The sequence below is a fragment of the Malaclemys terrapin genome, chromosome 16, assembly GCF_027887155.1.
Source record: "Malaclemys terrapin pileata isolate rMalTer1 chromosome 16, rMalTer1.hap1, whole genome shotgun sequence".
In the NCBI taxonomy this organism is placed as follows: Eukaryota; Metazoa; Chordata; order Testudines; family Emydidae; genus Malaclemys; species Malaclemys terrapin.
This window is the reverse complement of record NC_071520.1, coordinates 10,911,898-10,936,858: the sequence shown is the minus strand read 5'-3', so window position 1 is coordinate 10,936,858 and position 24,961 is coordinate 10,911,898. Positions and strand designations below refer to the sequence as shown.

At 48.0% G+C, this 24,961-nt stretch overlaps 1 protein-coding gene, 4 non-coding genes and 1 pseudogene across 5 annotated transcripts; 5 read left to right on the top strand and 1 right to left on the bottom strand.

Annotated features, from left to right (window-relative positions):
* Positions 1-201: 201 nt before the first annotated feature.
* On the bottom strand, positions 202-11,260 carry SIRT4 (sirtuin 4). The gene is made up of 5 exons (XM_054006364.1): positions 11,211-11,260; positions 5,276-5,781; positions 3,408-3,702; positions 1,783-1,980; positions 202-1,068 (listed from the first exon to the last, which is right to left on the bottom strand). Exons 2-4 carry the CDS (start codon positions 5,779-5,781, stop codon positions 1,828-1,830), a joined length of 954 nt encoding a protein of 317 aa, XP_053862339.1. The 5' UTR covers positions 11,211-11,260; the 3' UTR covers positions 202-1,068; positions 1,783-1,827.
* A 3,950-nt stretch (positions 11,261-15,210) lies between these two features.
* LOC128825007 (U4 spliceosomal RNA) lies at positions 15,211-15,350 on the top strand. The gene has a single exon (XR_008442561.1). It is a non-coding gene; the product is annotated as a U4 spliceosomal RNA (small nuclear RNA).
* Positions 15,351-16,973: 1,623 nt separating this feature from the next.
* Positions 16,974-17,114, top strand: LOC128825004 (U4 spliceosomal RNA). Its single transcript, XR_008442560.1, has one exon. It is a non-coding gene; the product is annotated as a U4 spliceosomal RNA (small nuclear RNA).
* A 2,803-nt stretch (positions 17,115-19,917) lies between these two features.
* Positions 19,918-20,044, top strand: LOC128825009 (U4 spliceosomal RNA; annotated as a pseudogene).
* A 2,195-nt stretch (positions 20,045-22,239) lies between these two features.
* On the top strand, positions 22,240-22,380 carry LOC128825003 (U4 spliceosomal RNA). Its single transcript, XR_008442559.1, has one exon. It is a non-coding gene; the product is annotated as a U4 spliceosomal RNA (small nuclear RNA).
* A 1,215-nt stretch (positions 22,381-23,595) lies between these two features.
* Positions 23,596-23,736, top strand: LOC128825002 (U4 spliceosomal RNA). The gene has a single exon (XR_008442558.1). It is a non-coding gene; the product is annotated as a U4 spliceosomal RNA (small nuclear RNA).
* The last annotated feature ends 1,225 nt before the right edge of the window (positions 23,737-24,961 follow it).

The following is a 24,961-nucleotide window of genomic DNA, read 5'->3' as shown; positions in this document are numbered from 1 at the left end:
GGATATTTTGGGCTGGTCTGTTTAGACAGACAGTTCCCTAATCAGGGTGGTCTCTTGTGCAGGTGTTGTCGTATTACTCTTTTGCTTCATCTAGTGCTAATAATTTCAGCTTGAATTTCTGAACTGGAAAAATTAATCTGACGCAGGCATGAATTTGACTGATTCATAGGAGGGGAAAAAATTCCAAAGCAGCAACATAAATCTTGTAAGCAATTTTTTAATTTAATTACACACTGAAAATCTACTCCCAACTGTGCATTCCCGAGAAGGTAATAGTTTAGGTAGAAGCAGCTCTGGTAAGACTGATTCAGTGAAACTCCAGCAATATCCCAGTATTTTTTTTTTTAAGGTTCAAATAGGAGCCAGGGGTAGCTGCAAAATTGTACAGCACCTCCCTCTGGCCCAGTAATACTCAGCCTTCTCCCTGCTAGAAGAAGAGGATTTGTTCAACTGATAACCCACCCCTCAAAGAAGTCTCTCTCTGGAAAGCAGCTGCATTTAGCAGGTGCCCTTGTTCAACTTCTCTGCTGAAAACTTCTTTTCTAGTACAGGTTCCTCCCAGCTCTGGGAGAGCAGAGTTCCGGCTTCACGGGGCCTGTCTTATGCCATCCCCTCTCACCTGCTTGTGACATTAGATCACCCAGCTGTTAAAACCCTCTTCATCTCCGTGCTCTCCCTGCCCCCTATTCCAATTTGTCTAATCCCTCCTCTAAGCTCCCCTTCCCCAACCCTCCTCCTGGTGCCAATTGTAAGAGAAGTGTCTTGATTTGGAGATGCAAAAGTCTGATCACGCTGTCCCAGCACCTTGCAGTGAAGGCAAAGCAGAGGCACAGTAGACTGTAGGGACAGGTAGGGCTGAGAGAATCTCATACCAGACGCTTCCCACCCCTCCTGCTTCCAGGTAAATGGAGACCATAGTTCAGTGCAGGAAGCTGATCTGATTGGAACGGATGATGGTTTGCTGCCCTCTGCTGGTCTCATCAAAAGATGCACCTTTAGATCTCACCTCTTTTTGCCTCCTGGGTTGAAATAGCCTCTCTTAAGAGATTGTGATGGGTCAATAAGCACCTGACAATATGAGGAAAAGAAATTGCTTTATGTTGATTATTATTTGTATTACCATAGCACCCAGATGGAACTTGATACTTTAAAAATCAGTGCCCAATTAGCTGTGTGCAATCCTACGAGGCAGTGTTTTTGTATTACCACATCCGTAAACTTTGCACTAAAAATCACAGTGCACAATGGACCTTGGTGAGTCACTTTTTTTTTAATGTCCTGACACCAAGTTTCAACAATGTGCTGATCAGCCACTTTGTGACCCCGTAGCTACTCCCTGGGGGCTTTCTGCTAACTGCCTTGTTAAAGTAACTATCTGATTGGAACCCAAAGAAACCAGAAAACTAAAGAATCAAGTCTGAAAATTCCTCTCGCCCCATTCTCTGGGAGGATTAGCATCCTTGGAGCCATTCTCAAACCCAAAGAAGTCAATGGGAATTAAGGGTGCCCAGCACCTTTATTTAAGTTCATTAGTTTGTAGGCAGTCAGCCTTCCCCATCAGGACTGCATCAGTCAGAGCTGAAACTACATGACCAAGTGTTGGCACCTGTTACTGGGATGGCTTTTTGGTCGGCTGATCTCAGTCCCTATCCTGCCAGAAGTGCTCAGCATTTGAAGGGTGTACAAGGACCTCCTGCTGCTCAGTGGGTGTGACTGACAATCCCACGTCAGCTTGTCACAGGTAAGGCCGGGGAGTTTACTCACCACGAACAGGGTACTTACCTTGAGTGGGTGCAGGTGCCTAGCTCACTAACACTAGAAGCTGGGTCACCGCGGGACAATCAAAGGCAGTAACTCCCCACACCGGGAATTCAGTTTCATGGATGCAAAGTGATCTGACCTTGTGGGTCCAATATTAATGATCACAATTGGCAGCTTCTTCTCATGGGCAGCAAGTGCAAACCTGTAACCAGAGTACACCTGCAGGGACAAAAAAGGAACAAAGTGATGAGGAGCCTGGACAGAGGAAGAGCTATAGAAAGTACCAGTCTGCATAGGCCATTGCCCAGTGGTGGGACATGATTGTTCCCTCTGGTGTATTTGCAGATACAGACTACACAGAAGAATGCTACATAAACTACTCTTCATTCAAGCACTAGATCCTTTCTTCAAACCTGTACAGGATGGGAGCAGCTGCTATTTAACTCCTAACAGGGGAAAGATTTTCAATACTGTGGAAAATATTCCCCCTTCAATGGGTTTTTGTGACTTTCCTTGCCACCATTAGGTAGTTATCATAGGGCCTTGCTTATATGCTTCCACCTTCGTGGCCTATCTCCTCTGCCCATTTGGTCCTGCTGGTGAAGTCCGGGGATAAACGTGAGACCTTGATCGCTTCCAGGGACAGGATTATGACTTCACTTCAGGCTCAAGAAGCAGTTTGGCCCCAAGTATCCTGAAGAGGTAAGGATTGGAACTCAACAGCCTTGGCCTTACCCACTCACATCAGCCCTTGAGACGTGTGTGAGCATTTTACAGTGCAACTTCATTCTGTAAAGTAGCTTTCATGTAAGTTTTGTCCCAGACTCCTTCCCAGGTTAAGTGGTGGACTCAGAGTCAGGATAAATAACAACAAAGGCAAGAAGTAGCTAAGGGAGAAAAAAAGATGGCAAAACAAAGAAGGGGAGCTGCCCAGCAGGGCTGTTCCAGAAAGCAGGTGAAGGCTCTCTGCTCCCTCATCTGCTTCAACTTTTTTCAGCAGTCTTATGAGGAATTCACTTGCAACTCTGTTCTCTCCTGGCAGAGAACGCTCTGCCAGTCTGCTTCCTGCAGGTCTCCAGCCCGGTAATGTATAAGCCTTCCCACACTAGAGACAAAGTTATTTCAGGTTGCCATTCCCATAACGCTAGGGCGTGAGAGGAATATGTTAGAAAATTCAAAGGAAAACTTGAAGTGGGGGTGAAGAGGGATTTTGCAGCACTCAGGGGTCCCATAACTTCCTGATATTTCACATCGGTCTTAATAGGGTGCTAAAGACAAAAGGTTTGGGCAAGAAAAGGTGGGACCGTGATCTTTGCAGGGTTAATCTGTATCTAAAGTCAGGCAGATAACAGGGCTACCTGGGCAACCGTGGAGATTAAGAAAGTCTAGCTGGGATAGCAGTGGCAGATCAGAGCAGTATGAGGGAAATGGCTAAGTCAGACTGGCACTGGAGTGAAAAGTACATTATAGGTACCCCACGGGATGGCTGTGAAGCCAGATTATAAAGAGAGTAGAACAAAATACTAGGAAACTCTGGAGACTGGACTGAGATAAAAGGGATGGTGGTCCCAGATTATGGGACCAGGGAAAATTGCAGAGACAGTAGCCCTGAAAAATAGGAATACAGAGGAGAGATGAGCAGTTACCTGCAAAGAGGATCCTGCCACCAGCATGGAATCTGATTCAGCCAGGCGCTTGTGCACAAAGTCCACTTTCTCCTGGCTAACTGTGTCCCCGAAGAACGTTACATCTGGCTTCAGGATCCCACCACATTTGCTGCAGGCCGGGATGCGGAAGTTATGCACCTGCTCCTCCGTGAGGAAGACATCCCCATCAGGGGCTATGCCATGTGCTTCAGCTCTCCAGGTGGGATTTAGCGCTTCAAAGCGCTTCTGAAGCTCAGAGCGGGGAGTTTGCTCTCCACAGCCGAGGCAGAGAACCCTGAAACAAAGTTCATGGTCTTTCAAAGGGCCCCATCTCCACTGGGCTGCAGCGATTCACTGAGCCAAAGCTTTTAAGGCCATCTAATCTAATCATCATCTGACCTCCTGCATAATACAGGCCCGAGAATGTTACCCAGTCATTCCTGCATGAAGGCTGGAAGGCCCAATATGGCCCTCACAACTCTGTGTTTAACTATGACCCTGAAGGAAACTGCCCTATGGGAGCAGGTGGGTTCTAAAGAATATGTGATCTAAAGCAGTGCTTTTCAACCTGTGGTCCATGGACCCCTGGGGGTCCACACACTATATCTAAGATTTCCAAAGGGGTCTGCACCTCCATTCAAAATGTTTAAGGGTCCACAAATGAAAAAGGTTGAAAACCACTGCTCTAGAAAGTCAGAATGACTCAAGAAGAGACCTAAGGGTACGTCTTCACTAGCAACGTTAAAGCGCTGCCGCGGCAGCACTTTAACATGGCTGTGTAGTTGTGGCACTATTGCTGGGAGAGAGCTCCCCCAGTGCTCTAAAAAGAGCACCCCCACGAGGGGAGTAGCTACCAGCACTGGGAGCACAGCTACGAGCGCTGGTGCACTGTCTACACTAGCGCTGAAACTTGCATCACTTGGGGGAGGGGGGTGTTTATTCACGCCCCCGAGTGAGAAAGTTTCAGCGCTGTAAAGTGGCAGTGTAGGCAAGGCCTAAGTCCTCTACCTACTTCCCACCTCCATCCTCACCAGCCGAGGGGTATTCATGGTTTTAGCATTGCTCTGAACTATCACCACAGGTTCAACTTCCAACAGTGTCAACTCAGCCCAGCATCCTTCCAAGGCAGATAAACTAGCTGCCATGTTGTTTACTGTATGTGCAGATCTTTCCTACAGGGCCTTCAAACATTATGGTCCCATCTGCTCTGTGTAGACATTAATGTACCTTGGGATCTCTTGGTAAGTGGCCTTGGCTAAAATTCCCCCTCCATTTCTGTGGTGCAGAGTGCTGCTCTCCCTCCCAAGAAGTGGCTGCACAGCAGTGGTGCTGTGTACATACAGTATGCAATGTCTGTGGCATGTACTATCCTTGCTGCACTTGTTGTCTCCAAACAGGTCCACCTTCTGTGCTTCCAGCACAACACACTGATTTCAGCCCCATTTAACTTTCCCTGCACACTCATGGTTCCTGTTCCCCTTCTTACCCTCACTGAGAGGACTCTACCTATGACAAAAAAGGAGAAGCTCCTAATTGTAACAGACTAAAGGGGAAACGAGTCAAACAGTTCTGCACAAAAGGTGTGTGAAACGTGGGAGCATCTGGGCATAAGATGTTCTGCCCCTTGAACAGCATCTGTGGATAAGCCAGCCTCCCACCATAGAATGGCAACTCTGTGCTCACCTCCCCCGCAGTCAAGCAGCACCTTTATGTTGTCTCACCTGTGTAGTAACATGACAAGTAACATGACATCTTTACATAATTCCTTGTGCCCCCCCCCATAACACCACACCCATTTGTAAGCTACCCTCCCACCCATAAGATGGTACTTGTGCATTAACCATCTTTTCCCTAACCCTGTAGAGTACCTGTGTGTGCAGCCATGCAATTCCATCACCCGCTGACTCCCGGCCTTGATATGCAGGGCATCCACATTCTGGGTCACCAGCCAGTGCAGCTTTCCTAGCTTCTCCCAGTTTCTTAAGGCCAGGTGCGCTGCGTTAGGCTGGTGAGAGGAGAACTGGGGCCAGCCCACAAAGTTCCTTGCCCAGTACCTCTGGCGGGCACTGGCACTGCGAACAAACTCAGCATGCTGGATGGGTCGCCTGTCCGTCCTGGCATAAAGCCCCACCCCTTCTGAGCGGTAGTCTGGGATCCCTGATTCAGTGGAGATTCCAGCACCGGTCATTACCAACAGCCTCTGGGAATGAGAAACGAAGCGCTGCAGTGCCTCCACTTCCACGGCATCTGGAGGAGGGCTGGCTGGCACAAAGGCCAGGTTTGGAGCAGCCTTGGCCACGGAGTGAGATCTGTAATGCTGGAGCCCGAGGGCTCTGCAACCTTCCGGCACCTTCAAAGCACAGTATATGCTCATCTAGGATCCAAGGTGAATATATGTCAGTTAAATCTTAGAACACAGAGCTCTTCCTTAACTACAAGGTTACTTTTTCTTTGGCTACTGTGAGGAATTCATGATGCTGATAATGATACTTTGTCCTTCTCTTCTGCCTTCTAGTCAACAATCCCAAATCACTTTGGACACATTAATTAATTAAACAGCACCTGCGAGGAAAGCATTATTAGCCTCCTTTTCCAGCTAGAGAAACTGAGGCATAGAGAGGAGAAGTAACTTTCCCATGGTCATGCACTGAGTCAGTGGTAGAGCTGGGACTAGACACCAGAACTCCTGACTCCCAGCCCTGTTCCCTACTCGCAGGTCTCACCCTTCTTCCTGGGTGGACAGGCAGCCCCGCCCCCCCGCAAGTGGGCAAACTTGGAAGAGATGGGGCCAGTTCTTCATATTTTATGACTTTTTTTAAAGGGACACCAAGGCAGGGGAAAGCCAGAATCTACCTAACCCATGGCTTTACACTGGGTTGCAGTTGGACAGCGTCCCTTTCAGGCACATGTGATGGGCACCAAGACTGGCAGTGGAGAGATAGGGTAAGAGAAACGCAGGGATGTCAAGCCCATCTCCACTGGCCTTGCCTGGTTTGGGAGCCCAGTTTCTCCTCAGGTGGGACCTTTGCTCTGCTGCTCTCAGTGCAGAGTTTTCTCCAAAGCCGATAGAGGCCCTGCTGGTAGAGATTCCTTCAGCATCCCACCCTTTTGGGCAGGAGAGTATGGAGCCTCTGGCTGTTACAGAGCCTGGGCAAAACAGGCCTTGAATTGGTGGGTGAGTTTGCAACCTAAGCTGCCTACCAAGCCAGTCACCATTTTGGGCACCATCCCCCTCAGTATGAGCAAGAGGGGAGGCAGGAATGGGGCCTATCTCTGCTGCTTCTCTAACAGCAGGGAGGCCTGGTTTCAGTGTGTCTCTGAGCTGCTGCTCCCTTACAGGGGTCTGGAGGGAACCAGGAACAGAGGGGCCCAGTGTAGGAGGAGCAGCTGGGCGATGGAGACCAACAAAGGGGCCACAGAGTGGCCCACGAACAGTAGGGGACAGGATTAAATGACTCAGGGAGGGGAGAATGGATTTTGGAAAGCTAGCAATGTAAATTGGCTGCGGGGGGAGAATGGATTTTGGAGAGCTAGCAATATAAATTGGCTGGGGAAGGGGAATTGATCTGGGGACAGGAGAGGCATTGATTGACTTTGGCGATAGGTTGGGAAAGAGTCAAAGAGCATAGAGGAGGAATGGCACAAGGAGAGACATTTGTCCACCCTATTTTCAGGAGATTTTTGTCCACTCTGTAATTTCCCTGTGTAAAAAGAGCATTTAAAAAAACCAAAATCAAACTATGGAGGGGATGAACTGCCTGGAGATCTCTGGAGACTGAGACAAGAGGATAGAAAACAGGGAGAGAATTTGTAATTCAGGCCAAATAGATCAGCTTAGGCCAGCATGGGAGCCTAAAATGAAGAGCCTGATTTGCAAAGGTAGGTGCTGAGTGCCAATTACAGTCAATGGAGGTTGCAGCTTTTCAGCATCACTGAAAATGTGACCCCTTTCTTAGGTACCTAAGTATGGATTTAGGTACCTAATTTTAGGCACCCACATCTGAAAAGTTTGGCCTGGATTTTTCAAGGTATTAGGCCTTGCCCTGCTCAGCATTGCAAGGCCTAAGGCCCAGACCCTCAAAGGTTTTGGGCGCCGAACTCCCATTGAGTTCACATCTACCCAACTGGGCCCTGCAAGCAAGATAGGTGAAGAAATAACTAATTTGTGAATCCTGAAGGGGCCTAGTTGTGAATTAGGTGCTAAGCTGCTGGACAGGGTCAGGACTGAGGCAGAGGCAGCTGAGCCCAGGCCCAGACACCAAAATGTAGGTGCATCAGAGACTTTAATAGGGTTACCATACGTCCGGATTTTCCCGGACATGTCCGGCTTTTGGGGGCTCAAATCCCTGTCCGGGGGGAAATCCCCAAAAGCCGGGCATGTCCGGGAAAATCAGGAGGGCTCGGCCGGGGCCGGCGCCGGTGCGGGGCCGAGGGCATGGTGCCGGGCCGGGAACCAGTGGGGCAGTGCCGGGCCAGGGTCACAGGGCCGGGCGCGGGGCCGGGGTCCGGGGAGCCGGTCAGCCGGGGAGCCGAGCCCGCGGGGCCGGGAGCCGAGGAGCCGGGAAGCCGAGCCCGCGGGGCGGGGAGCCGGGAAGCCGAGCCCGCGGGGAGCCGGGAGCCGGGCCGGGAGCCGAGCCCGCGGGGCGGTGAGCCGGGGAGCCGGGAGCGGGGCGGGGAGCCGGGGAGCCGAGCCCGCGGGGCGGGGAGCCGGGCGGGGAGCCGAGCCCGCGGGGCGGGGAGCCGGGAGCCGGGCAGGGAGCCAGGGAGCCGAGCCTGCGGGGCGGGGAGCCGGGAGCCGGGCGGGGGGGCGGGGAGCCGGGCTGGGAGCCGGGGAGCCGAGCCCGCGGGGCGGGGAGCCGGGGAGCCGAGCCTGCGGGGCGGGGAGCCGGGGAGCCGGGGAGCCGGGAGGGGAGCCGGGGAGCCGAGCCCGCGGGGCGGGGAGCCGGGAGGGTGCGCCGGGCCGCCGGGGGCCGGCAGTGCTGGGCGGGCCGGGGGTGGTCGGCCGGGGCCGGTCGGCCGGGGCCGGCACCCCAGGGCCCGAGCCGACCCAGGCTGGAAACGCCGGGGGGCCAGCCTGGGCCGCGCCTCCTCCCCCCACACCCCCCCTTACCTGCTTCAGGCTTCCCGCGAATCAAATATTCGCGGGAAGCAGGGGAGGGGGCGGAGACTTTGGGGAGGGGGCGGGGTTGGGGCGGGGCCGGGGGCTGTGGAGTGTCTTCCATTTGGAGGCACAAAATATGGTAACCCTAGACTTTAACAGCAGAAATGTAGATGCCTAGAAACATGAGGCACCCACAGGCTTACGCAGCAGCTGAGCAGGGATTTTGTGAGTGCTAGTGGCACCTAAATATTGGATGTAGGCACCTGAATTGGCAATTAGACACCTAATGTCTACGCTATAGCCACTACTGTGGCACAGCTGTGGCCCTGCTGCTGTGATGATGTAGCGTAGACACTTCTTACATCGACGGAAGGGGTTTTACTGATGATGTAAGTAATCCATCTCTCTGAGAGGAAGTAGCTCGGTCTACCTACCCATGTCCACACTGGGTGTTAGGTCAACCTAACTACGGTGCTCAGGGCGCAAAAATTTTCACAACACAGCTAGGTCGGCCTACGTTTTAGGCGTAGACCAGGCCTCAGTCTAGGGTGACCAAATGTCCCGATTTTATAGGGACAGTCCTGATTTTTGGGTCTTTTTCTTGTATAGGCTCCTATTACCCCCCCCCCCGTCCCGATTTTTCACATTTGCTGTCTGGTCTACCTCAGTCTGACTTGTAAATCCCTCCCCGAAATGTGTTTACAAATCTGGGACCTACAGCTGAATTTTTTAATGGGATTTAGCCAGCTAAACAAGCAGATAGGCACATGGGCCCGGAGCCCCAAAGGTATTTAGGGATTTCAATGGGAGTTAGATGCCTGAATATCTCAGAGGACATTTTCAAAGATTCAGCCCAGGTGCCACCTAACCCATCTAGGTGCAGAAGTTCCCACCAGCCGACATTTCCAAAGCAGCCTAGGGGCTGCTACCATTTTGCAGCTAAAGAGCTGCTCTGAGCCCTAGCACAAGCTGAAGCCCCAGAGGCTCTGTCCCAGAACTGGGATTTTTAAATTAATTGGAGGAATGTCTATCTTGCCCACAGGGCCTGATCCTGTAGGTGTGCTCTGAGCATGCCTAAGTCCTGTCAGACCCTGCAGCAGGAGGGTCCGGATGGTGGCCACCAATAGGTGGAGGGGTGGCCAGTACAGCACCTGCACAAAAGAGAGCGGGAGACCCAGGGAAATATAGGATGAGGCGAGGTAAGAGAGGGATGAAGTATGAATGGGGGTGGAAAGCAGGGGGTTAGTTGCTAGGGCACAAGCTCCCTAAGCAGATGACCTGGTTTAGATGCCTAACTCCAGGAAAAGGTTTGTGGCTGGGGATCTCAGGTGGATGGAGGTGCCTTTCTCTGGCCCATCAGCTGATCAGACCAAGTCAGACCCTTAGATGCTTAAGCCCCTCTCCTCTGCCTGCCCCTCCCCCTGGCATTTTACTCCTGTATAGCTTAAGTGATTCCTGCTCAGTTCTGAAAATTTTACTTCCTGGTCAGCTTCTAAAAATCCCTCTCTTAGGTGCTTAACTACCTCCATCCTCTAGTCTAGGGAGTGTAGGCAGCATAGCGCTGCCTAACTCCGGGCTGAAGAGTCCACTAGACAGTGGGGCACCTAGGGGGTTAGTCATTGCTCTGCTCAGCTGAGCAATGCAACCATCCCTTTAAAAAATCTGATCCTAACTATAGAAGTCACTTTTGAAAATGGACGTAGCTGTTTAATGGCACGTCTACACTTAAAACGCTGCATTGGCACAGCTGCGCTGCTGTAGTGCTTTACTGATGATGCTCTAAGCTGAAGGGAGAAAGCTCTTCCTTCAGCATAGTTAATCCACCTCCCCAAGAAGTGGTAGAAGCTCTCTTGCCAACATAATACTGTCTACACTAGGAGTTAGGTTGGTATAAGTGGATTTTTCACACCCCTGAATGATGTAGTTATACCAATATAGGTCTGTAGTGAAGACCAGACCTAAGTCACTTAGGCCCAGATTCTCAAAGATTTTAGGTGCCTAAAATGGATAGTGCTGAAGAGAAGCTAGTGACACAATCTTTAATAAGGGACTGACATGATGAGAGCAGTGGGAGTGGACACTTGTTTATGCCTCAGCATATTGGTCAGACTGGAGAGGAGCAAGATGAGAGGTAGAGAGTCTGCAGTGGTGTAGGTGGGAGATGACAGTAAGTAGCAAAAAACAAGAGAAGGGATGTACAGTATTGGAGAAATGTGGTGAAAGATGAAAGAGAAAGATTTTGTGACAAGCCATACTGGGGGGCGAGGGGAGGCTAAATGTAAAGAAAGAAATATTTAATTAAGAGAAATACACTTAAAAACAGGACTTTTTACTTTTAAAATATGATTCTTAATCTCAATGCTTTCTAGCCCACAAAATAATTAAAAATCATTTTCCATTTCACTCTCCTGCCAAGTCCCACATCTACAGTTCTTTGTTTCCCTTGTTACAGTTGCAAAAAATACTAACATTTCACACACCGACTATAAACCACTACGGAGACAGATCAGATCAGCATTACAGCAGGAAAGGGACAGCATCAGAAGATAACCCCTAACTCCACAGATCTCTACAGCACCCAGCTTAGCCATACCTCCATTTCTATAAAACATGCATCTTAACAAGAGAAAAATAAAACAGAAAAAATAAAGCCCTTGTTGTTAAACCAGCAAGAAAATTTCTATAAGCATTTGCAATTTCACCTCTCATGGTAGTGCCTGACCTTCAGAGAAGACAAAAAGGCTGCTGAAACAGAGAACTCTGGGAAATGTAGTTCATAAAAACAAAACTAAAAGGAAAACTACAAATCCCACAATTCAAAGAACATACATACTGAGCAAAGAAAAAAAGAACAAGATTTCAAAACACCAGGGAAACCAATCATACAATCCTTTCTCTCAAAGTCTAGGGGGAGAAATTCACATGAGTACTAGTACTAAGGGGCGGCATTCCGGCCAATCTTGGAGTGGCACATTCTGGCCACCCTGCCGTGGTTTTTGTTTTTTTTTGGCAGCCTGGTCAGCAGCTCTGGCTCCCGCGCTCCGCCAGTCTCAGCCCAGCCCTGCAGGGGCACGGACACCAGCTCAGGGGGGGCAGGAACTAGCGATCCCCGCCGCTCGCCGGGCTCTCCGGGGACGCACCACTCCCCGCCGCCTGCACCGGCCTCCGCCCCCTGTGGCGCTCTGAGCCCAGCCTGGCCGAGCCGCCTTTAAAGGAGCAGCTGAGCCAGCACCTCCTGCAGCCCCCGGGAGAGGCACCCCACGGCCAGAGGGGGGAGCCCCTCTCGCCCGGCTGCGAGCGGGCTGCAGCGCCTGGTTGCCCATGGGTGGAGGGAGCGGGCGGGCGCTGCCCTTCACCCCCCTGCAAGCAGTCTTGACTGCCTTCCACGCGCTCCCTGCAGCTGCCATTTTTTTTTGCTTCGGCAGTCCGGCCACCTTTTTTGTTGTTGTTGTTGCTTGGGGCGGCAAAAAAGCTAGAGCCGGCCCTGCTCAAAGCTGTGGTGGTTCAGTCTGTGTTCCTGAGGAGCTCTGCCGCCTTCTTTTTCTGATGCTTTGTGGGCTCTGGGGGGACTTATTCTCCAGAGCAGGGAAGTGCAAAGTTCATGAATTCCTAAAGTGAATCCAGTGCTCACTCCCTTCAAAGAGCATGACTGACCCCTGAAGATGTAAGGGCAGCTTTATAATATTCCCTTCTTTCCAACAAGAAGGGGCCAGAGAAATGGGAGGTGAATCAGCGAACATAGCCAAAGCAGAGGCCCCAGTGTGACGTTGCCCTCTATATAATTTTTTGAAAATATGCTAATGAGCATGAATATAATGTAACTGGAAGATGCTTCATGCAAATGATCTCTTGTAAGGTATCATTACAAAGCTTATAATCTACTGAGTGTGGTCATCCAATTTTGCAACAGAAAAGCTTCAAAAACAGACTCCAATGAGAAACTGATGAACTGGAATTAATTTGCAAACTAGATACCATTAACTTGGGCTTGAACAGAGACTGGGAGTGGCTGGGTCATTACACAAATTGAATCTATTTCCCCATGTTAAGTATCCTCACACCTTCTTGTCAACTGTCTGAAATAGGCCATCTTGATTATCACTACAAAAGTGTTTTTTCTCCTGCTGATAATAGCTCATCTTAATTAATTAGCTCTCAGAGTTGGTATGGCAACTTCCACCTTTTCATGTTCTCTGTATGTGTATATATATCTTCTTACTATATGTTCCATTCTATGAATCTGATGAAGTGGGCTGAAAAAAGCCCATGAAAGCTTATGCTCAAATAAATTTGTTAGTCTCTAAGGTGACACAAGTACTCCTGTTCTTTTGGTATCATTCTTGTATCTGAAACTAGAAATAGTAAATATAACTCTGAGGGCCTATTATAATTATGCAAAGTGTGGGCCATTAATGGTGGCTTGGAATCTTGATGGCTCCCATTAAACAGAACAATTGGTTGTAAATGGCTCTGTTTACTTGTAAATCCTCCTGTATACCTGTGTGCTGGAAAGTGGGTGATCATGTCACCTGCACTGGAATCCATCTTTAACCTGTTGTTTTTCCATTTAGAAGGAGGGGTGGGAACCCAGAAAGGTACAAAGGATTCCCGCCTTATGCAAAAGATATATAAGGGGGTGGAACAGCACAAAAGGGGGTGCAGTCATGACAAATCCCTTAGCTACCACCTGAGCTGGAACAAGGACTGTACCTGGGGAAAGGATTGGGCCCAGACTAGAAAGGAGTCTAGTCTGTGAAAGAAGCTTATTGGAACATCTCTGAGGGTGAGGTTTCATCTGTAATCTGTTTCTTACTGTATTAGGCTTAGATGTGCGTGTTTTTGTTTTATTTTGCTTTGTAATTTACTTTGTTCTGTCTGTTATTACTTGGAACCACTTAAATCCTACTTTTTATATTTAATAAAATCACTTTTTGCTTATTAATTAACCCAGAGACGTAATTAATACCTGTGGGAGCAAACAGCTGTGCATATCTCTCTATCTGTGTTATAGAGGGCGAACCATTTATGAGTTTACCCTGTATAAACTTTATACAGAGTAAAACTGATTTATTTGGGGTTTGGATTCCATTGGGAACTGGGTATCTGGGTGCTAGATACAGGAGCACTTCTTAAGCTGTTTTCAGTTAAGCCTGCAGCTTTTGGGGGACGTGGTTCAGACCTGGATCTATGTTTGCAGCAGTCTAGCATGTCTGGCTCAAGAAGACAGGGTACTGAAGTCCTGAATTGTCAGGGAAAATGGGCCCAGCACATCAGGTGGCAGTCTCAAGGGGGTCTCTGTCACACCCAGCTACCCGAGTTGTGAAGGCCAAAAACTGGGTTAAAAAAATCATTAGCTAAGTTCCTGGAGTAGAGGTCCATCAATGGCTATTACCCCAGATGATCAGGGAGGCACCCCATGCTGCGGGTGTCCCTAAACCTCTGACTGCCAAAAGCTGGGATTGGACGACAGGGGATGCATCACTCAGTAAATTGCCCTGTTCTGTTCATTCCCTCTGAAGCAACTGGCACTGGCGTCTGCGGGAAGACAGGCTACCGAGCTAGATGGACCAGAGGTGCTGGAACTATGGGTGCTGCTGCGTCCCATGGCTTGAAGTGGTTTCCATCATATACAGGGTTTACAGTTTGGTTCAATGGCTCTCAGCACCCCCACAACACAAATTGTTCCAGCACTGTTAAGATGGACATTCTTCTGACCCAGTATGACCATTCTTATGAGCTATTCCCTTTATCTGACAGCAAGTAGATGGTGGTAGCAGTCACTCGGACTAGCCAGGAGTGGCCAGGACTGAGCCAAAGTGCCATATGGTTCTCCATCCCCTCGCCCCCACTTAGGGAAAACTGTTCATGGATGATGCCTCAGTTGTATGGCAGTTGTGCTCCCCTCCGGCCTGCTGTCCCTTATTCTCAGTCTCTCCCCAGGTAGTCAGTGGCCTTACTGAGGCTGCAAAGAGCTTTGGGCTGCCTTCCTGTCCTCCAAGCTGTCTGGAAGAGTCTAAGGGAGTGTTTCTTGGCATTGGTCCTGTAAGAGAGCAGGACAGTTGCTGTGGTGCTGATGGTATTGGCAGTGGAGGAGAAATGGATGAGCTTCCCCCTGAAGATGCCTGAGCTCTGGGAGAGGCTGCTGCACATGTGGAATTTTGGGGAGACAGGAAGGGGACAGGAGGCTGGGGTTGCCAAGAGGGTGACAGGCTAATTAGTATAATTAGGCCCATGATGCCCTGTGACCAGACTGGGGAAAAAGACTGACATGGGGCAGCCTTGTGGGCTTTTTTCAGGGCGTTAGCTCTGTCAGCAAGAGAGGCTCCCAGTGGAATAGCTGTGCCGTCCAGTGTGAGCTAAGCAAGTGGTTCAGCCCATGCTCTAAAGCAGGTGGCCAGCGAGTGAGCAAGGGTCACATGGTCTATAGTTTCAGCTTTGTACAGTGGTAGTCTATCCTCATCATCATATCCACTCATTATACTCCTCACCTGAACATAGCCACTCTATGAACTTCATACCCTCAAATCTCAATGCCTGTACTTTGACCCATCAATCTTTTATCCCCAATCGGGGATATTGCAGATTATGTATTCCTTATGCCACCCGATTTTAAGCCAAACTTTGCACCCTCGATAATCTGTATGTTATTCCCTGATAACCAGAAACTTCTATGCTCAAACACTGTTCACTTTTTTTAACATCATCTTAATAAAATTTCTAATTGTAGCCTCTGAGGTTCAGCTGAGGCATGGTTATTGCTAATTGAAAACTTTTCCCAATATCCCACCTTGAGAGCTTGAATTACAGCTGTACTGGGTAATTTTTGGCAGCCTTTGTAGAAGCTGACTTCTTACCTGAGTAAAAAAACAGGTGAGATGAAGGTCCTTGGGAGGGTTTCTTCTTTGTTTTATCTCCTTTTGTCTGAGCTCTCTACATTTCTTACTAGGGTTCTTTGAGGTGTTTCTGGTTTGTTGGGGTGGGAATAAACATTGGTCTTATCTTAAAGCTGTCGTGGTTTATTCTGTGTTCCTGATGTTGAGATGAGTTCCTGTCTGCATTCTGTAAAACTTGCCCATACCGGTATTGCCCTGTCCTCTTCTTTTGTCATTCAGTGTTGCACGCATTCTAAAACAATATGCATTTCCTCACCTTTTGGGGGCGAAGCCAGACTTTGAGGCACCTGCTCCCCTACTTGGTGTAAACTTTGCTTGTGCCAATCAGAAACGAACACAAACAGGTTTTGGGCCCCGTCCCCTATGACACTTCTATGATGTCATAGTTGGTACTTTATGGGCCTGCCTGCCATGTGCAGGCAGGGAGAGGAGAAAGAAAAACGAATCCTGTGTATCCTGTGTACACCCGTAACCGAGCCTGATCACCTCAAAGCCTCTCTCTCAGCTCACGTGTTTCAAACAGTGTCTACGTTTGCCGGTCGTTATGCGTTGGTTTGTATTTGTAAGTATCAGTTATTACTAAATGCTGCATCTTTGTTTATAAATATTGTTAGTAGATATTTTAGTCATTGTGTGTTTTAAGTTTCATTAACTCTATTAGCTAATCAAACACTGCTCCCTTACCCCTTGTAATTATCCCCAATAAAACTTTAAATTGATTAATTTTAGTTGTGTGTGTGTGTGTGTGTGTGTGTCTGCAGTTTGCATCGTGACCCATACTCTCCTTGCATCCCTTACCAATATAGTCTATTGCCACGTGCAGCCTGGTAAATAACAGGCCTGCATTTTCTTTCGCCCCTGCATGCCCGTGGCAATCCACTGTGGACACTCTGTTTGAAACACGTGAGCTGAGAGAGAGGCTTTGAGGTGATCAGGCTCGGTTACGGGGCCCAAAACCTGTTTGTGTTCGTTTCTGATTGGCACAAGCAAAGTTTACACCAAGTAGGGGAGCAGGTGCCGCAAAGTCTGGCTTCGCCCCCAAAAGGTGAGGAAATGCATATTGTTTTAGAATGCGTGCAACACTAAATGACAAAAGAAGAGGCCAGGGCAATACCGGTATGGGCAAGTTTTACAGGATGCAGACAGAACTCATCTCAACACCTGAGACAATTGTTTTCCTTGTTTGGTGCTCTTTCTAATGAAAGTTGTATGAGATAGATCAAACTGTAAGTGATCCAGTATGATGTTAATTTGATAATTTACATTGGGGTCCTGGTCTAATACAGTAGTCTATGCTTTTTTCCTCAGCATTTTACAGGGTCAATACAATTAGCTAATTAGCATAAAATATCCCAGAATGCTTCAGTATCTCTTCTTGTCTTTAAATTGGTAATAAAATGAGGGAAAGTCAAAGTCTGTGTAAATATCTTATTGCTTAATTATAACAGAGGTAGGTTTACATTGACCTGATGGAGGAAAGTTTTCAGGGTATTTTGAGTTCTAGTGAAAACTCCCTTTAACCTGAAAGAGTGATCAGATATTAGTGGCATGTAAGATTGGCAAGTTTTCTTTAGCTTTGCGTAGTGGCAGTATCATAACCAATGAGGTTAATCTGAGGTGTGATTTTTGCTAGTTGAAAACTTTTCCCAATACCCCGCCATGACAACTTGAAATATAGTTGGCATTGGCAATTTTTGATAGTCTCCTGTAAGACTGATATGGTTGTTGTAAAATCAGATTTTAATTGTGGGTGTTCATTATTGATGAATCTATTAATAGCCTTTTAAGTGTATGTGGGTTTTGAGCATACCTAGCTGTGAGTGATGATATTGTTCAGTGTTTTAACTGGTAGGTTTTCTTCTCTTATTTTTTTCTATCATTACCTGATACTAGTGAGTGCAGCTGAATAACTGCATGTAGGGAATGTTCTGTTTATTTAACCAGTAAATATGTCTCTTGATAATTCAGCTTTTGGCCCCTTTCACTGGTACACCAGGCTCCTAAAGAGCCCTGTATTGAGAGGGTTTAAGGTATGGCTTCCCAGGGCATTATGGCAGGGGCAGTGAAGATAAGCACACAGTCTAAATTCTCAACCTTATTAGACTGGGCAATATCTGCACTAAGCATTTTTTTCTCATCCCACTGGATATTGCAGGTTGGGTACAGTCTTTCATATGCAGGCTCTCCCTGTTAGCCTGGGGACCAGTCTCCTCAGCTCTAGTGTTCTCATTGCCTTCAGGGTAGGTGGGAGAAGAGACAGGACAACCCATGTGGCCTCAGTCCCCTATTTTATATCCTCAGTCCATGTGCTTGGAGAACACAAGTCCAGGCATGTTTGTTGGAGATTGCTGAATCACCAGCAAGGTTGAGCAATTCCCCAGGGTTAGCCTTGTGCAAGTGAGTCCTTGCATTGTAACTCCCTTGCTGGACAATGGCTGTTGATGATTGTTCAACGCCCGCCCGGGCGTTGGTTACTTCCCTTTCCTGGTCTCTGGGGATCTAATATCTGGGCGATTCTCTAACTCACAACATAATTTAGTGACAACCATACAATACAGCCTCATAACTTCATGTGCACTAATGATATATATATTTAGATACAACAGTGGCTTTCAGCAGATCATAGCCTTTCTCACGATACCTTACATGGCATGCTTTATATGAAATACCACAATGATACATTAAAGATGAATATGGGGTTTACAGTATCAGGGGGTAGCCGTGTTAGTCTGTATCTACAAAAACAACAAGGAGTCTGGTGGCACCTTAAAGACTAACAGATTTATTTGGGCATAAGCTTTCGTGGGGTTTACAGGGCGCTCCCATGAGGTTTAGCATGTCAAACCAGGGTTGAGCAAAAGTGCTGTGTGGTAGAAGAGACAGTGGCAGTATGTGATGCTCTGTACCTCGGAGGGGACACCCTACACCCCCATGTTCATCTTTATAAAATGATTTTGTGGTATCCAATGCAAAATTTGTCATGTTGGGTGTCTTTGGAAGGCTCATGATGCACTGAGCATGGTTGTTACAGTGATGTTATAGTAATTGTTACAGTAATGTTATAGTAAGGGTATAGATTATAATTTCATGTACATAGTTATGAGGCTGAAAATGTATCCTCAAGGCTTAAAGCAAACCCATGCAAAAACTCTCCAAGAACAGAGAGGCAGTTCACACCTCGTCAGGGCATTGATGGGACAAGCCCAGCCCAACCCCACAGGAACATAAACCCTTGAGGGAATCACCCCCTTCCTTTAGGCAGTTTGGGACTGCAATGAGGTAATACTCACCTAACTCTGAAGGGGGGGCAAAGCCAGTAGGGAAGAAAGGACATGATAAAAGGGAGAGACATTTTGCCATGCTCTCTCTCCCACCTACATCTACAGATACCACCGCCACCAAACGACTGAATCACTGATCAAAGGGGAGAGCCTGATTCTACCTGAAGCAGTCCATTTGGTTTGCAGTGTGTCAGAGACTCCGCTTGGGAAAACAAGCCTGGTACATATCAATTTATTTGTTAAATTGACAAACTTATATAAGGTTGCAGTGTCCAGTGGGCATAACTGGACACTGCAAGATGGAGGTTCCTAGGGTTGTTTCTAGGACTGGAGATATTGGCTAGTGTCATTCGCTTGCAAGTAGCTGAAAGCAGCTTACATTTCAGAGGCTGTGCGTGAACAGCCCAGGAGTAGGGGTTCTAACGCAGAGCAGGGTAAGGTTGGCTCACAGAGTCAAGGATTGGCATGGCCTAGCAGATCACTGGTCCAGACAACACCAGGGGGGAACGTCACATAGTATTATAGTCTGTGAGGTTCAATTGAGGCATAACTTTTCCGAAAGCCCTGCCTTGATAGCTTGAAATATAGCTGTTGCTGGCAATTTTTGGTAGTCTCTGTGGCAGCTGACTTTTTGCCTGAGTGAAAAACAGATAAGGTGAAGAAGGTTTTCTGGGAGGCTAGGTTCTTTCTTTCTTTTCTTTCTTTTCCTCTGGGCTTTCTGAATTTCTTACTGGGTTTCTATGGGATATTTCTGATATATTGGAGCAGGAATAAACATTGGTCTTGTCTTAAAGCTGTGGTGGTTTAGTCTGTGTTCCTGAGGAGCTTGTTTGCCTTTTCTAGTGCTCTTTCTAATGAAAGAATGAAAGTTCTATGAGATAGGTCAAATTGTACATGATCCAGTATGACGTTAATACGATAATTTACATTGGGGTCTTCTTCTAGTAGTCTCGGCTTTTTTCCTTGCCTCGGTATTTTATAGGGTCAATACAATTAGCTAATTAACATAAGATATCCCAGAATGTTTCAGTATCTCTTCTTGTCTTTAAATTGGTAATAAAATTAGGAAAAGTCAAAGTCTGTGTAAATATCTTATTGCTTAATTATAACAGAGGTAGGTTTACATTGACCTGATGGAGGAAAGTTTTCAGGGCATTTTGAGTTCTATGAAAACTCCCTTTAACTTGCAAGAGTGATCAGATTTTAGTAGCATGTAAGATTGGGGCATTTTCTTTAGCCTTGTGCAGTGGCAGTATCATAGCTAATGAGGTTAATCTGAGGTGTGATAACTTTTCCCGGTATTCTGCTGTGTTGATTTGAAATATAGTTGGCGTTGGCAATTTTTGATAGTCTCCTGTGAGACTGATATGGTTGTTATAAAATCAGAGTTTAATTTAGGTATTAATTATTGATGAATAAAGGTAGTCTCTTGGTCTATCCAAGGCCGTGATCAAGTGTCTTGATGTCTTTGGTCTTTTGCCCTCGAGATGAAAACCTTGTCTTTGCTTCTGGGACCTTGAAGTGAAAAAATATTCATAGCCTTCTAAGTGTATATCAGTTTTGAGTGGACCTAGCTGTGGATGATATTACTGTTTGTTTTATATAACAGATGTTTTTTCTTTTTTTCCCCTACCATTCCTATTGGGGGAAGTCTTTGCTTGTTACTAGTGAGTACTGCTGAATAACTGCGTGTTGGGAATGTTCTGTTTATTTAACCAGTAAATGTCTCTTGATAATTCAGGCTTTGGCCCCTCTCATAAGGAGCCCTGTAGTGAGTGGGGTTAAGGTATAGCTTCCCAGTACACTACCCACAGGGCATTGTGGTGGGGGCGGTGAACTCTGGGTATGAATGTCTCCAGGCTGGGTGACCCTTAGTATTAACAGATACTCGCTGTGGAGTGGAGGATATTTCTCTGGGTCCTCAGGTCTTCTGTCACGGGGATTAGTGTTTCATAGCAATGGAGCAGAGCTACAACTCCGTAGTAATGTCCCTGAGCACTTGGTCGGCACATGGGGCTCTCCACCCTTCAGACCCCCCCTGCACATACTCCAGGTGGTTGGGGCAGCCTTACCGCCCACCTCTTGGGTTTTCCTTGAGCAGGTCCTGCGAGAGGTGCTCCCCACCCACCCCTCACCCCAAGCCCTCCGGATCTTTTCATCTAGCCCCTGTCCCCTGAGCCTCCCTGGTTCCCTCCCCTCCATAATCTGAGCCAGCTTTGCACTCTGCAGACAGTTTGTTTCCAAGCCCACCAAGGAACAACTTTACGTGCTTGTGCTCCATACGTTTCACTTCCTCACCCTCGTGTCCTGCTCCAATAGCAAGTGATGGGAGTTTCTACCACCTATAGAGGGTGAGGAACCCCCGTGTGCCAGTCTCTATTTCACCCTGGTCCCACGCCCTCCCAGGGATATGGGTTGGTGGCTCCTTCACGGAGCGGTGAGCATGGGCCTGTACCTAGCATGATTCACCCCCATCCCCAACCCCTGCCCCTTTTGCAGCATGAGGGAGAAGCTGGCGCACGCCTATCTAGAATGTGCCAGGTTGCAGCCCCTATTCTGTCTCCTCTCGAACCTCCTGTTGAGGTTATGGCTGCACTTTTCCCCACACCTTTTCATATTCGCACACCATTTCCATGTCGCCACACAGTCGTGAGACCTCCTCATCAACCTCTTCCTGGCACTGGCCAAAGTGGCCATCTACAACACCAGGAGGACAATGCTGGACGAGGGGGTGATCTGTGACTGTGAGGCCTATTTCCGTTCCTTCCTTGTTTCACACATCTGGGCAGAGTTCCTCTGGGTGGCATCCACTGGCTCCTTAGACAGCTTTGAGGAGCAGTGGACTTTGTCAAGGATTCTGTGCTCAGTGTTCCCCTCTGGATCTCTGCTTCTGACCCCCTCCTGCACCCCAACACCCTGCCCCAACTCTGAGCCCCCCAGAACCCCTTCCTGAACCCCAAATCCCTCATCTCCAGCCACACCCCCAAGTCTGCACCTCCAGGCAAAAGTCCTGCCCCGCACATCCCACCCCCTTGCCCCAGCCCTGAGCCCCAGACCACACCCCAAACCCCCCATCCTCAGCTCCTTTGGATCATGGGCATCAACAATTGTCTTCAAAATTGAGAACCACTGGTTTAGTCTGTGTTTCTGAGGTGCTTGTTTTTCCTTTTCTGGTGCTCTTTCTAATGAAAGATGTATGAAATAAATCAAACTGTAAACATTCCAGTGTGATGTTAATTTGATAATTTTACATTGTAGTCTTTTTCTAAGTCTCAGCTTTTGTTCCACCTTGGCATTTTATAGGGTCAATACAAGTAGCTAATTAGCATAAAATGTCCCACAATGCTTCAGTATCTCTTCTTGTCTTTAATTTGGTAATAAAATTAGTGACAGTCAAAGTCTGTGTAAATATCTTATTGCTTAATTATAACAGAGGTAAGTTTGCATTCACTTGGTGAAGGAAAGTTTCCAGGGCATATTGAGGGCTAGTGAAAACTCCCTTTAACTTGAAGAGTGATCAGATTTTAGTGGCTTGTAAGATTGCTGAAGTTTTCTTTAGCTTTGCGCAGTGGCAGTATCGTAGCTAATGAGGTTAATCCGAGGCGCGATTATTGCTAGTTGAAAACTTTTCCCAATACCCCGCCATGACGACTTGAAATATAGTCGGCATTGGCAATTTTTGACAGTCTCATGTGAGACTGATATGGTGGTTATAAAATCAGAGTTTAATTATTGTCTGTATAGTACGTTTTTAAAGTGTATTTGGGTTTTGCGTGTCGTCAATGGTAGGTGATGTTATTTTCACCGACAAGCTGTGTGTTTTGAGCTTTTTCTACTGTTCCCATGGGGGTAAATCATGACCTGGTACCAGTGAGTAGACATGCTGGGAGGGATTGTGTTGTTTGTTTAGCCAATAAATGTCGCTTTTTAGTCCCTTTCGCAGGTACGCCGGGCTCACAAGGAGCCCTGTAGCGAGCGGGGTTACGGGATGGCTTCCCAGGGCAGGACCACAGGGCAGTGTGGCGGGGCCGGTGAGCCCGGTATGGACACACACTCGCCGCGGAGCGGAGGGTTTTACTCCGAGTACTCGGGTGTTCCGCCGCGCCGCGGGGATTCGTGTGTTACAGCAACAGCTTGTGATGCTCCCCGCCCCGAAGGGCTGAGGGACCTCGGGGAAGGGATGGGGGGGGCCTCAGCCGCCTGTCCCCCGCCCCGGGTAACGAATGGGGGTCCGCGGGCTCTCAGCCGCCTGTCCCCCGCCCCGGGTAACGAATGGGGGTCCGCGGGCTCTCAGCCGCCTGTCCCCCGCCCCGGGTAACGAATGGGGGTCCGCGGGCTCTCAGCGGCTTGTCCCCCGCCCCGGGTAACGAATGGGGGTCCGCGGGCTCTCAGCGGCTTGTCCCCCGCCCCGGGTAACGGATCGAGGGACGCCCCGCAGCGGCTTGTCTCCCGCTCTCGGACGGAAGCGAGGCTCGCACAGGCGCGCCGCCCTTGCCCCCGCTCCACTGTCCCGCGGGCTGACAAGCCAGGAAGCGGCGGCTCCCGTTTCCCGGCCGCCGCCATTTTCCCCGCCCCATTCTCCGGGGCCTCCCTCACTCGTTTCCCGCCTTCCCCCTCCTCTGAAGCGAGAGTACAGCGGCTGAATCCGCCTCAGGCCGGCTCCAGCTTGGTGACGCAAATGTCTAATTTGCATAAAGTCTCCCAGAGATCTCTGCGGCGATCTGGTGGTTTTGAGTGGCATGAAGGCGCTGAACCCCTCAACCCTGCCGGATTTGGCTGGCACTGCTGGGTGCCTGAGGTAGTGTTCCTCAGGGCGGCTCGTACCCGGCTCGCCGCCACCTTATCCTGGCCTTCCCCCTAACCGGACAGATTATGGCCCGTCGAGGGGCTGCGGCGCCGACGGAGTTATCGTTAGCTTTGCGCAGTGGCAGTATCGTAGCCAATGAGGTTAATCCGAGGCGCGATTATTGCTAATTGAAAACTTTTCCCAATACCCCGCCATGACGACTTGAAATATAGTCGGCATTGGCAATTTTTGACAGTCTCTACGGAGACTGAACATAAATGTTTAACAATAGATTGAAAAAAACTTTTGTTTGTTTTTGTGGTTGATTTTTATGCTTGTTTTATGTAAGTCGTTTTATACTCTTGGGTTAGTTAAATATAGTTGTTTATATTTATGCTTTTTTTCTGCTTTCGTGGGTTTTATTCTTATTGAATGGTTTTCCTGGGTTGTTTTTATTGTCTTTTCTGTCTCTATTGTTTGTATGAAATTTTGTAATTTATCAGGTGTATAAGTTTGTTGCATCTATGTGTAGTAAATGTTGATGCTTTTATTCTCTTTATTTTTTGACACTGTCTATTCCTATTAATACAATATTTTAATAAACTGAGAACAACTCTAACTATTTTAAATAAATCTCATTTTGTATTTTCTTTTCCCTCCCCTACCATTAAAAGGGGAATATGGCCTGAAAATTAAAGTTAAGAAAGCAAAAAAAAAAAAAAAAAACACAAAGTAAAAGGAATGGCATTATATATGAAATAACAAGGAGTCTAGTGGCACTTTAAAGACTAGCATATGCTGAAGGTCAATTTATTCAGGAAAAAGAACAGGAGTATTTGTGGCACTTTAAAGACTAACAAATTTATTAGAGCATAAGCTTTCGTGGGTTACTGCCCACTTCTTCGGATGCATATAGAATGGAACATATATTGAGGAGATATATATATACACACATACAGGGAGCATGAACAGGTGGGAGTTGTCTTACCAACTCTGAGAGGCCAATTAAGTAAGAGAAAAAAAAATTTTTTGTAAGTGATAATCAAGCTAGCCCAGTACAGTGGATGTAAGTCCACTCCCAATTATTGATAAGGAGGTGTCAATACCAAGAGAGTGAATATTGCTTTTGTAGTGAGACAGCCTAGGGGGGCGCTAGGGGATGAGAGCTGAGGAAACGTTGTTCTAAGTCAGCCATAAAAATGTTGGCATACTGTGGGGTCATGCGGGTACCCATAGCATTGCCACTGACTTGAAGGTATAGGTTGTCCCCAAATCTGAAATGGTTGTGCGTGAGGATAAAGTCACAAAGCTCAGGAATAAATCTACACAGACACACCCCTAGAGCCCCGAGCAGGGGTATTCTATCTGCTACCCAAGATCCATAAACTTGGAAACCCTGGATACCCCATCATCTCAGGCATTAGCACTCTTACAGCAGGATTGTCTGGCTGTTTGGACTCTCTCCTCAGACCCTACGCTACCAGTACTCCTAG